At 37.1% G+C, this 16,303-nt stretch overlaps 3 protein-coding genes across 3 annotated transcripts; 1 reads left to right on the top strand and 2 right to left on the bottom strand.

The window, feature by feature from the left end:
* Window positions 1–164: 164 nt before the first annotated feature.
* On the bottom strand, window positions 165–5,090 carry LOC103948291 (calcium permeable stress-gated cation channel 1). Its single transcript, XM_009359330.3, is given in 13 exon segments — window positions 165–576; window positions 579–711; window positions 799–1,032; window positions 1,136–1,460; window positions 1,600–1,845; window positions 1,932–2,272; window positions 2,363–2,443; window positions 2,539–2,661; window positions 2,771–2,872; window positions 3,116–3,251; window positions 3,432–3,587; window positions 3,818–4,157; window positions 4,738–5,090. Coding segments are annotated over 12 exon segments (2,316 nt in total). The 5' UTR covers window positions 4,132–4,157; window positions 4,738–5,090; the 3' UTR covers window positions 165–451.
* Window positions 5,091–8,738: 3,648 nt separating this feature from the next.
* On the bottom strand, window positions 8,739–13,472 carry LOC103948197 (lysM domain receptor-like kinase 3). The gene is made up of 12 exons (XM_018646773.2): window positions 12,842–13,472; window positions 11,450–11,483; window positions 11,353–11,360; window positions 11,083–11,247; window positions 10,753–10,985; window positions 10,473–10,562; window positions 10,248–10,344; window positions 10,014–10,165; window positions 9,842–9,933; window positions 9,432–9,570; window positions 9,238–9,336; window positions 8,739–9,149 (listed from the first exon to the last, which is right to left on the bottom strand). Exons 1-12 carry the CDS (start codon window positions 13,470–13,472, stop codon window positions 8,982–8,984), a joined length of 1,908 nt encoding a protein of 635 aa, XP_018502289.2. The 3' UTR covers window positions 8,739–8,981.
* An 829-nt stretch (window positions 13,473–14,301) lies between these two features.
* Window positions 14,302–16,299, top strand: LOC103948097 (chaperonin-like RBCX protein 1, chloroplastic). The gene is made up of 5 exons (XM_048582431.1): window positions 14,302–14,543; window positions 14,734–14,828; window positions 14,917–15,038; window positions 15,353–15,434; window positions 15,956–16,299. Exons 1-5 carry the CDS (start codon window positions 14,381–14,383, stop codon window positions 16,034–16,036), a joined length of 543 nt encoding a protein of 180 aa, XP_048438388.1. The 5' UTR covers window positions 14,302–14,380; the 3' UTR covers window positions 16,037–16,299.
* Window positions 16,300–16,303: the final 4 nt, after the last annotated feature.

Raw genomic sequence — 16,303 nt, forward strand, 5'->3', positions numbered from 1 at the left:
ATTGTTGAGACCTATAAGCGGGGTTTTTGGTCATCTATTCCTTTTTTTTCTTGAAGAACGAGTGGAAATTTTGAACAAATGTTGAGGGTGGTGAGCAAAAACATTTCCGTTTTATTCGTGTTTTAGTTGTGGGTTTTATTTGCCGGGGTGAATCACAAGTTATATAAAGAAAATGCTTACTTCCACTATATGATATTTCAACTAAGATATGTCAATATACAAACCATTTCAAAAATCAATATTTCACAAACTACACAATTACATTGTCCTTCCGTCTTCTGGTTCGTCTTCTTCCTTTGCACAACGAGCAACAAAAACTCAGAACTCTCTCTGTCCGCCCTCCTCGTGCATCGTCGTCAGCTCATTTGATTTACAACGCCATTATCTTCCACTTATACAGACACTCTACCAGTCAAATTTACAGCTGAAATCTACATTTCCAACTTGGAATTCAAGGCCGTGCAAGTTCTTCAACATCAAGCAAAGACGGCGAGGATCCACCCGTCATTCTGCTAGGCACTGGGGTGTTCCTCCGGGATTGCCGTTTTGTAGGTACAATCACGCTCTCAGATTCATCCTTTCAAACGATTCATGGTCTTCCTCCTCGTCACACTCCTGGAAAACCGGATGAATGTATGCACTCTGAAGATAGCCTTTTAAATTCAAGTTCGGTTCTCTTGCACGTTCCAGCGTATCTTTCATCATTGCTTCCTAAACCCCGAAAAACAAAGAATTAAACGATGATGATAATTTTGATGAGTAGATTAGAAAGAGGCAACAAGTGGAATCCCTACATACCTGTAATGGGTATGTCGTGAATGCAGGTTCGAAACGACCTTTGCAATAACTACGGAACCGTAAGGTCAGTACTGGAAGTGCAATGAGAAACGGCGTTGACGAAGCGGCTTTTTTTGTACTCAACAGCCCAAACAAAAGGAGTTGTGAGATAATCAATGCAGTGATAATACGACCATGGACATCAGGCCAGAATGCTGCAGCGCTCTCGTACTCCTGGTTATAGACATTTATGATCTGCATATGAAGCATAAAAAAAAAAAATACGGAGGTTAAAAATATCCTACAACAAAAGATATAATTAGTAGAACGGAAGTATAATTTGATGCCGACTTTTTACCTGATGACGGAAAACAACATAAGCGAGGCCAAAGAAAATGATTATGAACGGAAGTAAGGTTGGTGTCACCGTAGCATACACAAGGCCGAGCAAGAAATATAACTGAATTTGAGGCTCTCCAGTGTTGAAACCAATACTCCCTGGATCCATGGCCTCCTCCCTATCCTTGTCAGTCTTCACCAGGAAGAAATTCTTCAAGTGGTATATTATCAGCGGTTTCAACATCAAAATCTCTGCAGCTATACCGGCCCATCCATCAACCATTATATACGTGATAAAGAAAGTTGCTTTCATTGGGATAGCAACACCAATTGTTTGTGGAATGCTGCGAAAATAAAATAAAAACTTAATTTTCATGATCTGAGGCAATATATTAAAACAGCTTTCTTTATCACATAGCCAAAATAAGAAAAGGTGAACAACATATTATAAAAAAGAAAGAATTATCTGCAAGAATTACGTACTCAGTTGCTGATTGGTGAATGAAAGAATCTAGCTGTTCAAATGCAGTTCCAGTAATAATGCTCCCAAGGAATACATTCACCAGCGAGAAGAGATAGTATCTAGATGCTGCTCTCCGTTCAAGAGAAGACAGAGATGTATAGCCCTCAAATTTTGCCATCATCATCAATATGGTTGGTAGAAAAATTAGAAATAACTTCAGTGCAATTCCAGGTAGAAAACCTGCAATGACTGACTTAATGAATTTCCTGCATATAAAGCAGGATGATATTAGTAATCAGGAACAATGAAAGCTAGATACTGGGCTAAAAAGTTCGAGGATGAAACAACTCACGCTTCTACAATGGGCTTTAGGAATGGAGCAGCTTTCTCAAGTCCCTCGAGGCTTGCAAAAGATTGTACAATTGCAATGGGAATCATGAAAAAGAAGGTGAGAAAAAAGAACGCAACGCCCATAATAAGCCTCTTAACTGTGAGTTTTACATATGGAACTGCCAGGTTTGGCCAATACACATCACGTGGCTCAGGAGCCCACTCCGTTAACCAAATAGTTGGGTTTCTGGATTGCTGAGTTTGTGCACAAACAGCGGCACCCCATCGAGTTTTAAAGGAAACAAAGGCGGCTGGCATGATAGACTTCGGATCATGAGTGACCCTCTCTTTTTCTTCAACTATCTGAGAAAAAAAATAAGAAAAATGCATTCAAATGAACCAAGATCCTGGGGAAATAGAGATTCAACTAGGAACTCAAGGAATTGTACTTACTTGATTTGTCAATTTGTCAATCTCAGCTTCATAGTACTCAATTGCGTCAACCTTTTTTCCCCAAAGCCCAAGACAACCAGTCTGATAGTAACATATAAGGGTTAAATCAGAAATTAATAAGCAACTCTAAACACTGGAAACATTTTAGTTCTTCAGCACGAGCGCATTTTAAGTACCTTTGTTAAGGGCCTTGTTGCAGTTTCACTTCTAGAAAGTTTATTTCGAAAGTAGACAAGCCAGTTCGACATCTTCTTCTTCTTCTTTAGCAATGTCGCAAGTGAGTTGGCATCATATACCACCTGCATGTAACATATTTCCCTCTTCAAATAAATATCTCTTCGAAGTCTATTATTAACACTAAGCTAAATTTATATTGCATGAGCATGTTCTCTTATTTAAGAAACAAACCTGATGTGTAAGATAGTGATCTGGATGATTGACCAGAAAAAAGTGCTCCACAAGCTCACTTGTAGATTCGTCTGCATCTGGTGGAACATTCCGGACAAGGACCTGCGAAAAACCAAAGAAATTAGTTTGGTACACGAGCACGGGGTTACAGAGTTGTTTTATCCACTCCTTTTGTATCACTACAAATATTCCAAGTTCACTGTATCAATCAATTATTCCAAGACAGGAAATCAAAGCCGCCACATAACCTCCAATGTTTGAAATATGAAGGTACCACATTACTAAGTCCGAAAATGTTTGCAAGTACAATAATCTGAAGTATACCGAGCACACAATCAATCTCACCGTAAACTGATCTGGTCGGCGTTTTTCTGTTGCAAGAAAATGCAGCCTCATGTTGGTAACTTTCTCATACTCCTTCAGCAGCACATAGCATGTCCAAATGGTAAAGATGTAAGCCATCACTATATGACTCCAGAATCTGTGAAATACAGTCACGTTTTTATTTCTCTTATATTTTAATATTAAAAAAAAAAAAAAAGGATGAGTTTATGTTGCCCAAATATCCAAAAGGACCAAGTGTTTTACAGAAATGGCACAGTTCTAATTATCATACACATCTAAAAATGACAATTTAAGATGGATAAGGGGGATTTCCAACCTTTGCGATTTATCTGGGACGTTTGATATCGAGAGCTTATCAATGTCACTTGAAGTAACATTATTTGACTTTTCCATTTCCAAAGTGCTATTCGTATAGTTGACTGGTACCAAAACGGCCCATGCAAGGAATACTATAGGAACAAAGATTTTAAGCCTGCAAGAAAAAAAAGGAATAGGTCAATAAACATCAGCTAACAAATTATATTTACACGGGGAAATTTGGGCATGAGTGCTTAGTTAAAGCAGAACAAGTTTATGTGATGGGAAAGCGAGGAATCATATAAGAAAGACAAGTGAAACGTAAAATTAGTATACAATCACTGCAAAGCCTACGAAGTAAGTACATGATGAAAGAAAAAAAAAAAACAAGAAAAACAAGCATACCCTATCAAGTATATCCGCAAGTAAACTGCAGAATCCAATCCTGCATGATCAATAAGCTCTGGTTCTGGCATCCTCAGCGCAGCGGGCATCCAATTGAGAAACCTCAAGTACGACCTGAAGTCCAGATTGACAAACTTGCGCACAAACGCGCCAGAATGAGTGGGACTCTCCCTTAGTCCCTTCAAATACCATTTTGGAAAGTAGACCCTATCGTTGAAGGGTTGAAGCCTAAGAAAGGCAAACACTAAAAAGAAAACGAGCGCGCTGAGAATATTGATGCCTGCTCCAACCCCTAAATCTCCAAGCGTAGCCATTTATCCACAACCAACAACGCAATAACCTGTAACGAGTATGACCACAGAGAAATGGAAACCATGAACACAATTTCTCACAACCTTGTAACCACTGGACCATGAAATTGCAAAGCAATCCAATCCAGCCAAAATGGTAACGATTTATTCGACTCTGAAAACTATGCATATGCTACCAAAAACATTTTTACCAATAAAAGGCTACAATATTATATGAACAAACTTCCGTCTTTTGTTTGGGTTATATAGTCTCTGAATCAAACACCAGCAGTCCTTCAATTGGAAAACAGTTTACCATATTTTCCAGAAAAAGTGATCAATTCTAAAGTTTTACAACAACTGCAAACAAGTTAGAAACAAATTAATTAAATAATTATTCGATGTGAACTATGAAATTACACCGTACTTGTTTTTAGAAAATTACAATCTCACATAGCTGCAGAAAATTCTATACAATTACTAACAGACACAGGCATAAAAACCCAAATTATAAAAAAAATTAATAAAAATTAAGCAGGTTTAAGGCTAATACTGAGACTTAACTTCACAATTTGGCTGATAAAACACCCTAAAATTGAATAAATAATGAAAGAAGGAAAGAAAACAAACCAGGGTTTTCTTGGATCCGGAAGTTGAATGGGAAAGTGATCGAATTGATTCAAATTCCAATCAAAGAAAGCATAATTCTTTCATTCTTTCCCTCTTTTTCTCTCTCCTTCCAAGGAAATCCAGAACTCACGCTAATGTGAATGTGCTTCCACTGTGCAAAGTCTGCAACTTTGAATCACAGCCACCGAGAGAATTAACAAATAAGTGGCGAATCAAACTCCAGCAATCGCACTCCGGGCACAGTAGAAACTACAATAAAACAGTGGGATGTCGTTTTCGTGGAAGTGCAAATTACAGAGAGAGAGAGAGAGAGAGAGAGAGAGAGAGGAGGGTGGTGGTTTTTGCGGGTTTTGGTTGGGGTCAGTTTTAATTTATACCGTATGGTTTTCTGGATTTAGTCAAAATTAGTCTTGATAAACAACGTCGTGTACTTACCCTTCGATGTCGGCAAGGCGTGTGCCGACAGTGGGGATGTCCAACGGCTACTTTTATGTGAGTGTCTGGACTGTACAATGGCGATGGCGGGTTCACGCGCGGTTTGGTGGGGGTGGAGAGCACGGGCCAATTGGATTGGGAAGTGGTTGGGGCTGTTCAGCTCCCACCAAAATTGAGTAGGTTGGAGATTAGTGATTGGTATGGGTAAGGTAGGGTTGCCCATTTACGGGTATCTGTCGCTTTCGCGGAGGTATGAGATTTTCATACTAATTTTATGTCAGACTTCTTTTTTACTTATAAGTAAAGGATCTTAGATTTGATTCTTACTAAATATGAATTTAAATCACATTATTTCTAGCTTATTGAGACTAAACACACTCTTCCTCTTAATGTAGATAATATCGTTTATTTAAAAAAATTAATATTAATTGATCTTATTCGATGTAAAATTTACCCTAATCATTATCTCAAAATTTTTCTTATTAGCAACACAGTATTATGTATCTGTCCTATGCTATATTTTTCTTTCTCAAGCTAAATGTATTTGGTTTGACGGCCACGCCACTTTTGGTATTACCAATTTAGCTAGAGTTACATGTTAATTAATTTTAACGTTTTGGTTGTTCAGGATTTTACAAGCATTGCTTAAGGTCATGTTTGATTGTTGTGATTCAGACTTTGTTGTATGAGTGAATTTTGTACGTTTCAGTTTTGTACTTTTAGATTTGTTGCTCTTTTTCAATCGGATGATGTGTAAATTCGAACTTTTAGAGGATAAGATTCGATTTAGACCTCAATTAAGTTTCTTTTCAATATTAGAAAGAGAAATACGACTAAACATAGAGAGTGCAAGAGAATTCATGTAAACTCTGTACTACATATTTTTATTTTGAGTGAAAATAATAAAATATATATTAAGAAATGCTAAAGAAACTCTCTCAAATGGGAAATTTTTAGTTGGAATGGAAATATAAGTGGTACATCACGTGTTTTAATAAGAGTGGTAAGAAATTTTATTTTTTAAGTTATTAACTTTTTAGCACACATATCCCACCATTTGTATAGTGACACGTGATGTACCACCATGTATATCGGTCACACTGAAAAATCTCTTCTCTCAAAGTGAGATTTTTCACAGACTCTCAGTCACCTCATGTTTTTAGTACAATGTTTTATAATATTGGAATGTAAATTGTGTCAAAAATATAAGATGACGAATAGTCTATTGGGAATCTCATTTTTGGGAAAGTTCTTTAGCGTTGCTCAATTTATGAGCAAAAAGAAACAAAAAGAGAAGTGGTTAGCGATGAATGAGAGACACAAAAGGAGAAGTGGTTGACCACGATTTGTTTTTGGGGGAAAGGTATCCTTTCCAGATCCCTTCTAGTTCCTCCTAATCCATCAAATTACAGAATCAGTATCATTGAAATTTGATTCAATGACTACAAATAAGGATTCATTTTAAAAGTTATAATACTTTCAATCATTTGATCAATTTTCAACGATACGAATATTTTGATTTGTTGAACTATGAAAAAAAGGATTCGGAAATGATCCTTTCCGTTCTTGGAAAGGTAAACTTTAGGAGGGAGTATGATGCGTCGTGAGCGTGTGAATTGAGCGTTTGCTACTCGCCGATTAGATTAAGACAGGCTGCAACGGGAACTATATTCTCACATGGTTGTGGGTCTTGGTATGTGACAGATTTACAGGACGTGGACAAATGGAATTATTTTTTACATGGGCCCCAAAAATGTCACAATCAGAGAAATAAAAAATAAAAAATGTCACAATCACACCAAAGATCTAAAAGGATATGATATTTGTGGTAACGCACGATTTTATTTGTTGGTATATTAAAATATCAATAATTATGACGTTTTGGTTTTGGATCTTAGTCTAAAATGTCATAAAGCAATATCTTTAGGATAATGGAGCTTGTGCTTGTGATTTTCTTACTTATTTGAGGGAGAAAATGTATATTTTCTTTGCATGTAGGGTAGGAAATTTTTAAAGTTTCTTAGTGGAATACACGTAATCAACAATAATGCTCAAGAGATTTGAACTCGATAGTTTGAAAATCATCTTTTACAGCGGGGGTATTCAATTCAGATTTCGAGAGGTTTTATTTTTTTTAATAATTTTAGAGATATTCAATTAGGATTTCAAGCGAGTTTTTGAAATTCAACATGTATTTAATTAAAAATTTTAAGATAATTTGTTAAAATTTTTAGAAATATGAGTGTATTCAATTATGATTTCAAAAAAATTTATAACATTCAAGGTGCACTCAATTAGAAATTTATTTTAAAGACTTTAAAAAGTTTAGGAATTTAAGAGACTAGAGAGGTTTCGTGGTATATTTTAAGAATTCACAAAATCTCACCTCTTTCCTTGAAAATTTGAGGGAATCGAATCAAAATTTTATACGGAATCTCTACAAATCAATGAAACTCCATCAAAATTCATGAATTTATAAATCCATTAAAGTCATTCAAAATCTCAATTGAATAGACGAGGAACATTTTTTCTAGTTAAATTTTATTGTTTCGTATAAAACTTATAGTTGTAAGAAGCATGTGGTCTTTTTAGTTAATTTTCTTAGTTTACGTCTAAAATGAGCATGTGAAAAATATGCGATCATATGTTAGGCGACACAACCTTATTTTAAAAAATGATCACGTAATTTTCACGATACAAAAATTGAGCTAATTAGATTGATGACCATGTAATTTTCAAGGCGGACATCCGAAGAATAACATGTCAATTAACACTAAATTTAACACCATATATAATCAATTGATTTGATTCCAAAGTTGCAAATTTTGGACTGAATGGTCGGCAACAGCATTGGGTTCAATATTATATATATATATATATATATATATATATATATTAATAGAATACGATTCTTGCATTTGCTTTGCTTAATTTAGTCATCCATTTGACATTTTATACAAGGCAAAATTACAAATGGAGCATTGTAAATCATTGTGAGACTTTTTTGACAAGAAAGTAAGGTTTTCTTTTGGCCGGTCCAAGAAAGCATGCGTACAATATTATCCAGCTTAGAATTTTGATTCTGTGCATATCCGTTGCCGCATTAAACAGTTTTGCCACGTTATGTAGAATAAATCGTTTCTTTGTGTGTAAATCATATTATAATGTGACATGTATACAAAAATAACGCGTTAAAATAGTGAAAAGCATGTAGGAAACATGCATACGAGGCATGCCATGCTATGGATGTATGGCAGCTTATGCAGTTTCTGGACCTCCCGGTTTGAGATTAATGTCAAACAATTTGAGATTTGTGCGGTTCCCCACATCAACCCACAGCCTAAAAGTAGGTGGTCGACTACTAATTGCATTAAGGCCTTTTTCAGATAGAACCTCGTACGGTCTCATACTTCAAGAATTTTCCTTCCTGTTTTAATATCATACGATGTATGCAACCGATCGAAGAAAGGACGAAGCACCAGTAGTACGTTATTATGGCCGAACATGAAATTTTATCAAACGGAAACATAAACACAACGAACATGATGGGCTAAAGATCAATGGGGTCGAAGCAAAATGTTGACATTTATATGAAGTACTATACAATGCCGTTTTTCGATGTTATTCTGCAGCTAGGAGTCTGAATATTGCACCCCCATTATACAAAACAAGAGATGAAATCATCTGGTGCGAATGCTTATTTACAGATACTGCAGATGCTTGGCAATCCGAAAGAAGAAGAATTAGGACTTTTGTTCTTCTGAAGTCACCTTGTCTAGGCATGTCTATCAAGCGTGATGTTCTATGTACTACCTCCCTGACATTAGATTGACTAGATCAGCTTCATTGTCATAAATTGAACCGACATCCCAGTCCTCGTTCGACGATGTAAGTGTCATCAACGCAACCACAATCGATCTCATGCTCGGCCTCAGTTGAGGGTTTTCTTGTGTGCAAGCTTGGGCAAGTTGTGCCATCTGCAACAGAAAAGCCAGCATTGCATTACTTATGAGAAATAGGATTGGTCATAGATTAGGATCTTAGGGTTTAGGGATGGAATTTTACCTTACAGATTGAGTCAAGAGGACAATCATCGCCGAGTCTGGGGTCGACAAGTTTACCAAGATCTTCTCTGGGATCAGACCGATTACTAACATTTTCGAACTGCATCACATTAAGTACGTTTTCTTGTCAGTCAAGTTATGGAAACCGTTTATATGGGGTTTTACTTACTGGAAAGTAGAGGAGGAAAAAACTACCAAATCAACCAGTCCCTTTGATTCAGCAACATATTCATTTGTCCTGACAACAGCTTCTTTAGCAGATATTAGTTCAAAAAGAACGACACCAAAGGCGTAAACATCTATCTTTGGAGAAAGATCGCCGTATTGAGCATACCTAGATAATCAATCATGTCACTTAATAGGGTAAAAGTTAAAATAAAATTGAGTAGACGTGAGATTATCTCAATGCGAGAATCTCTTGTATATGTCGAGGTGCAAATTACTTGTGTATCGTTCAGATTATTAAGATAAATAGGGCTAATATTCACATCAGTGAACAAAGGTAATCTTGTCCAAAACATTGACAGAGACGGAGACATAATAAGCGCCATCCAATAACGATGAACGAAATGGTGAAAAATAAAAGATGGAGAATAATTGCGTACTCTGGAGCCATGTATCCGAATGTGCCTACAAGACGAGTCTGCAATGAAGCACTTCCATATTCAGACAGTTTTGTGAGCCCGAAATCAGCAACCTGCGTGAAAATTTAATGTTACATATACATCATATAGAACAATTTCATAGCCTGCATAACAGTAAAGGCATTTTTAGAACCTTAGCACGAAAGTTTTTGTCTATTAAGATGTTCGCGGACTTGATGTCACGGTGAATGTAGACTGGAACTGTATGTTCATGGATGTATTCGAGTCCTCGAGCTGAATCCAAGGCTATTTGCATCCTTGTTGACCACGGCAATGGATCTAGACCTGAGAGAAAAAAGCTGTGATATCAGAAAGAGGAATGGAAATTAGATGCTCTACAGACAGATGCATCATCTATCTTTCTCACCTGAAGAGCCACGCAAATGTTGGCTCAAGTTACCATTCTCAATGTACTCGTAGACCAGAAATAAAGAGTCCTCGACACAATATCCAATCAACCGCACCTGCACAAAAACAAAATATTTATGCATGATATTGATCAAAGCACTTCAATCCAAGTTGGATTAAGGCCTCAGATAAAACAAATTCAATTTTTCGGTATCATGATACTGTCATGGGGAAGGCAGAATACCAGGTTCAAGTGATGAACGTGTGTTAAAACTTTCAGTTCAGCCAGGAACTCTTTTGTTGCTTGCATATCCATCCTTTTGATCGCTGCTTTCTGCTCGATAGCAGGAGAAAAAGTCAGCCACTCGATTTCGCGCACTAGTGTCAGGTCAGATGACAAGCACTTAATAGTTACAACTTCAGTGATCAGTAGTTCAAGAATTTTTCCTCGTATCTAAATAATTATTTGAATATGAAGCTCATAAGAAACTTTGTGGATGGAACGTAGAAGCAAGAGCACAAACCTCGCCTCTAAGTTCTGCGTAGTAAACAGATCCAAATCCGCCTTGGCCAATCTTATTAGAAATGTTGAAGTTGCTAGTCGCCTTAGCAAGTTCTTCATATGAAAACTCCACTGATTTGTCCACGGTTATGCCTATAAGGCCAGGAGAAGAAGCACCAACTAGAGCAAACGAATCCAAAGTTTTCTCTGAAGTATGTCCAGAAACTAAAACCGCAGGACAAAAACTACCAATTACTCAAAAAATGAGACAACCATATGAAAATCTCCAGTTGAAATACATTTTTTCGTGTCAGTACTGCCACAAATAAGAGACATTGAAATGGAAATTTACCATGTGCACGTTGAATATACCGGTCTTCAAGAGAAGCTGCAGAAAGAGATGGTGCCTCCTCAACCACCTTCTTTCTATAATGCCAAATATACAAAAGAAGTGCCAAAGTAAGAGCTGCAGAAGCGCCCGCGACACATATGCCAGCGATTGCTCCACCCGTGATACCTGCTCAAATGTCATCACAATGGAAGGCACTAGACATCAAAACAATGCCAATTTTGAAGTTTAAGAGAGATATCATCGAAGCAGTATAATCGTAAAAGCTCCTACCAGCTGCACTGCAAAGAAGGACAAACATAGAATGAGATAAAATATCCAGACAACTCAAAAGAAAATTACCGAACATGTCAATGTGCATAGAGTTTACCTCAACTTCAACGGTGGGAAACTCCCATTTTGATCTGCAAAATAAAGAGCCGAAATTTAGTGACAAAGACAGCAAACAGTCTCCGTCGCGTGCCGGTAAGATGGAAACTAAACTTATTATTCAGCAATTAATTTGCGTGATTAAGGCTAATAGACTTGTAAATAATGTTGCACTACGTAGCTTAACAGAAGTAATGAATTTCGTTTTGGCTTAATTCATATAATTAAGGAGCAGCATTCTAACAGTACAGGCGCTGATGTAGAACAAATGACGAAGTGAACATGAGAGGCGCAAAACTAGCAGATAAATCCAATCATCACAGATTTAGAATCGGAGCTCCGATTTGGGCTGTAATATGTCATTTCAAAGAGAATCGCTATGAGTCAAACTCATTGATTTGTTGTGATGTACTGACATAGGAGCATTTACTAGGTTAAAAATGAATTTTAAGTTTAGAAAATATTTTTGGAACTTTGTTTCCAATATTTGGTTCTTTAAAGTTGTCATTTAAGTTCATTTCGAATGTTACGCTGAGTCATTTATCGATATGTGACAATGACATAGACACATTATTGATGCTATTGAATGGACGTCCGTTTCAAAGCCGGATTAATGAATGAATACTAAACGCGCGTAATGTGTATATGAGCATCTTTGGACTTGGGATTACTATAATAATCCACCACCAGAAAGCTAAATCAAGTCCCCCATCTGATTGATTAGCAGTTGTCCTATTCCATTCACATAGACTCGTCTAGTATCTTCAACAAAGGGACAAAACATCCACAATGCAACTGTGCTTTTTGTCTTTTAATTTACAGCAATTATCAGATAATCTCTTCAATTATTCTCTAATTATTGTTTCAGCACTGTCTGATTAGCAGCATGCCAGCAGCAAGTAATTTTCTTTTCATATTTCCTTTTCTCAGCATAACGTAAAAGATAAATCGTCCATGTGTTTTGTACGAACGAGAGAAAAAGACCTAGCAAAGGACAAAGAATAAAACCAAATCCAATATATTTGTCTAATATATTGCTAGTCACTGCAGTTGTCATGCATTTGATTAATTAATGACAATTAGGAGCATATTAAAATTATTGCTAGTCACTGCAGTTGTCATGCAAATGAGTACTAAAAATTATATTTTGCTTAATAGAGAAATTTTGGTAGGACTGTCTGATTAGGACAACTCTCACATTAGATGAGACTAGCATAGTTTTAAATGATGCCGAGATAAATGAATCACGTAATTTTATATGAGTCACTCTCTAAATAACGTGGTGCGGCTCTCCTATCTAAGTTTTTGCCCTAGATGATATTACTCGTGTGAACTATTTAATTTTTCTGAGGAGTATAGTAATGAATATAAAATAATTGTAGTGCATGCTAACCTCTTGCCGGCACAAAGACTAAGCCATTCCCAGAACTAAAGCCGGACCCTTGGTTGTACATCTTCAGCAACGGTGCCGGGACACCGGTCTCGGAAGCCAGGGACGACAAGTCCTCGCCGGAGCGGAGAGGGTACGTCTCGAAAAAACCATAATCCTTGGACACATGTTTATTGCCACAAGAGCAGTTCACTGTTACATTGATTGGAACTTCATCCGGAATCTGAGTTACCGCATAAAAATTCATCCTTTGCAGCCATTCCACTGTGGTGAGATTAGCATAAGCAGACTCAGCAATTTTCTTGTAGGTATCACCATGCTGCGTTGTGTACTCGAAGGTGTGCCCTAGAAAGTCACCATTTAAGCAGTCACACGAAAAGGGTACGCTGAGTCGCGTACCGACGACGAGGTCTTTGTCGGGCGCGACTCCATGGTTGTACTTGAGAATTTCTTGAGTTTGTTGGCCAAATATGTGCCTAATGTAAGTGAGTTTTGAACCTTCCCACACATAGTATGAGGCCAAGGCGTTGCAGCCAGTTTTGCATTTGGCTTTGGCTTTGAAGGATAGGAGGAGAAAAAAATGGAGGGCTAAGAATTTGACTTGTACATTTCCGTCCGCCGCGAAGATTCTCATTTCGTGCGGAGACACTGAGACAGAATGAAGGGGTGATGAAAATTTTAATGAGCTTAGAGATCATATTATAGTCTAAAGACTTGGTTGATGATTGTGAGTTAGCTAGATTAATTTTGGAGTTATTAAAATAGAGGGGTGACAGCATCGTGTTTTATCTTTGTCGTCATCTTTTGCTTATGATTCGTTTAATCACGAACAACTCTGGCATTTTGATTCTTAAAGGGGAATTCTTTTGGCTTCAAGTAGAGGACAAGAGCAAGAGAGACTGATTTTCCTTACTAAATTGTTTAAAATTGGGTAGGCGGGCGGCGGACCGATGGGTTGAAGTTGGAGAAAAAATTAGGGTAGGAGTCTCCGACTAAATGCATACAATTCCTTGTATTTTGATATCATTTGACTCTATGCAGTTATTTCGATGTGAACACTGCTCTAGTCAAACAATAGAACAAGATCTACAAGTCTACTTCACCTCCATAGCGTAAAATAGGCCGGCCAATCAAAGCCAACACCACCAAGAACTTTGTCACATACACAAATGTCACACTTTCAAATGAACAAGCCAAATATTTTCCTCAAGGAAAGCAAGGACTGGAGTTTGACCGTTGCTAAATGAAAGAGTAACTTCAATGGCCTAGTCATATTGTAAGTGTTGCGTGTCATAAGCACGATATAGTATAATGTAAAGACAAATCTATATATGATATTGTATTATTAGTACGAGACATACAACTTGCGATAAAAGTTCTCACTAAATAGGATGGGGGAAAATGAACTGGTGGGCTCCACAAATGGTTATCAAAACTCCTGCTTGCCATGTAGGTTCTAATAGATATTTTGGACAGTAGAGCTGGACTTGTGGATCACTCAGAAATCCCAGTTCGGTTTGTTCTGCTGTCAGTTACTTATCCATGGAATACTCTGCGGCAATTCTCCCACTCTCTCAGCTCCCTTCTTTATTCCCACTAAAACCCAACAGAAGCAAATTACCTTGCAATCGTTCTTGCCTATCCAATTCTAAACCAAGAGCCTCTCGTCCCCCTCGCATGCACTGCCACAAGATGTACGTCCCTGGTTGGTACTTCAGTAAATTTTTGTTTGGCCTACACCAATATATTTGTTGACAAGAATTAGTTAACTACAACGGGGATGTTAGGCATCCGTGTCAGTATCCAAGTCAATAACGCACCTTCGACTCACTTGACAATGCGTTATTCACTTGTACAATGTTATGCGTTTTAACTTTCCGATATGCCATATGCAGGATTTGGAGAACCCTCGCCGGAAGCAAAGGCGGCCAACAACCTCCACAGTTTCTTCACTTATGTTGCAGTTAGGATTGTCTGCGCTCAGCTTGAGGTTCCTTCCTCCTCCATCCCTTTGTTCTTAATTTCATAGTCAAATTCATTAGTATTTTCGGATGTTAACAGTAAATTTCTCAGAGCAGAGTTACAACACGGAGGCATACGAAGAGCTGATGGAATTTCTGAGCAGGAACTCGTTGAATGATGGAGACCAATTCTGTGCCAATCTGACGAGAGAATCTTCCGGGCATAAGGGTCTAGGTAAGTCCATATCCAACAACTTCTAGGCTCCTACTACACACTCTATGCAGGATGCCTGTTCTTTATTGCATATGAACACATATCGATATTGTCGAAAATATTACCAATAACATGTTGAGAAATTTTGTTAGCGACGATAATAAAAACGGACGGCTGATCCTAATTTGACTTTTGACAATGTGACTTTCTTTGTGATTTATGTGGCGTCCACATGGCAGCTTGAGATCATAAGTCCATGACGAAATAAGTCAATTTGCATGCTTATTTTATTTGATTTTTAATCCACCAACTTGTTAACGTTCACAAGTTTGAACATAGAAGGCCATTTGTTGTCCAGGTTCGATCTGCATACTGTAAAAATGATTTCGAGTGGGACAACTTGCAGCGATTAGCTTTCAAGGTAAGGATTCTTAGAGCTATCTCCAAAGAAGGTATCAAAATCTTAGGTAGAATGTCATTGTGCATATTTAACATCAAGAGTCTCTCTAATCAATCGAAGTGTTATTTGTTGACTGAATTTAAAGGCTTAGTGATTTGATTTCAAATTTGACATTAATGTCAAATTTATTTTTAATTCATTTTAATAGTGGGTCCTTTATTCCACTAACATTTCAACTAATAAAAATTTTATTTCAACATTTTTTTAATATTTACAATAATTTAAAGCTATATTTAAATAATAAAATAATATTTGACAATTCGGTTAGAGTACTACAAAATTTGACATAAAACTTCAGATTACCACGTCAACCATCAATTATACTTTAACTCTTGTAATTTGACATTTCTTTGAAGATGGTCTTGCCTTTTCATTTTTTGTTATCCCGAATGCCGTGGGTAAAAACGGCTATTTGTTTTACCTGCTTTTTACCTATGGAATGGAGATAAAGAGAAAAGTTACCCTTGTTTTTGTTTTTGCAGATGGTGGATGAATCCAATACGAGGCTCATGAGAGATAATGTCCGAGAAATAAGTCACGTGGAAGGTGATCAGGAAAAGTGAGAATTGATATGATCGAATCACCACATAAAGATGAAGCAGGTTTCCGACGTAGGACTCTATTCTGTACATGTTTCAACTGTTACCGCAACGTCTGGTTTAATTTGTTTTGTTACCAATGTACGGTAGAAAATATGAGTTTTATTATTTTGTTAATATTTAGCACGTGAATAGTTTATTCTGAATTGAAAGAGTGAGTGTCCATCTTGCTATACTAAAGACTCTTTTACATTATCTCTTGGAGATGAATTATTTGAGTTTAGCTCTTTA

The sequence above is a fragment of a genome, unplaced genomic scaffold, assembly GCF_019419815.1.
Source record: "Pyrus x bretschneideri cultivar Hongxiangsu unplaced genomic scaffold, Pyrus_bretschneideri_v1 Contig19, whole genome shotgun sequence".
Taxonomy (NCBI): Eukaryota; Viridiplantae; Streptophyta; class Magnoliopsida; order Rosales; family Rosaceae; genus Pyrus; species Pyrus x bretschneideri.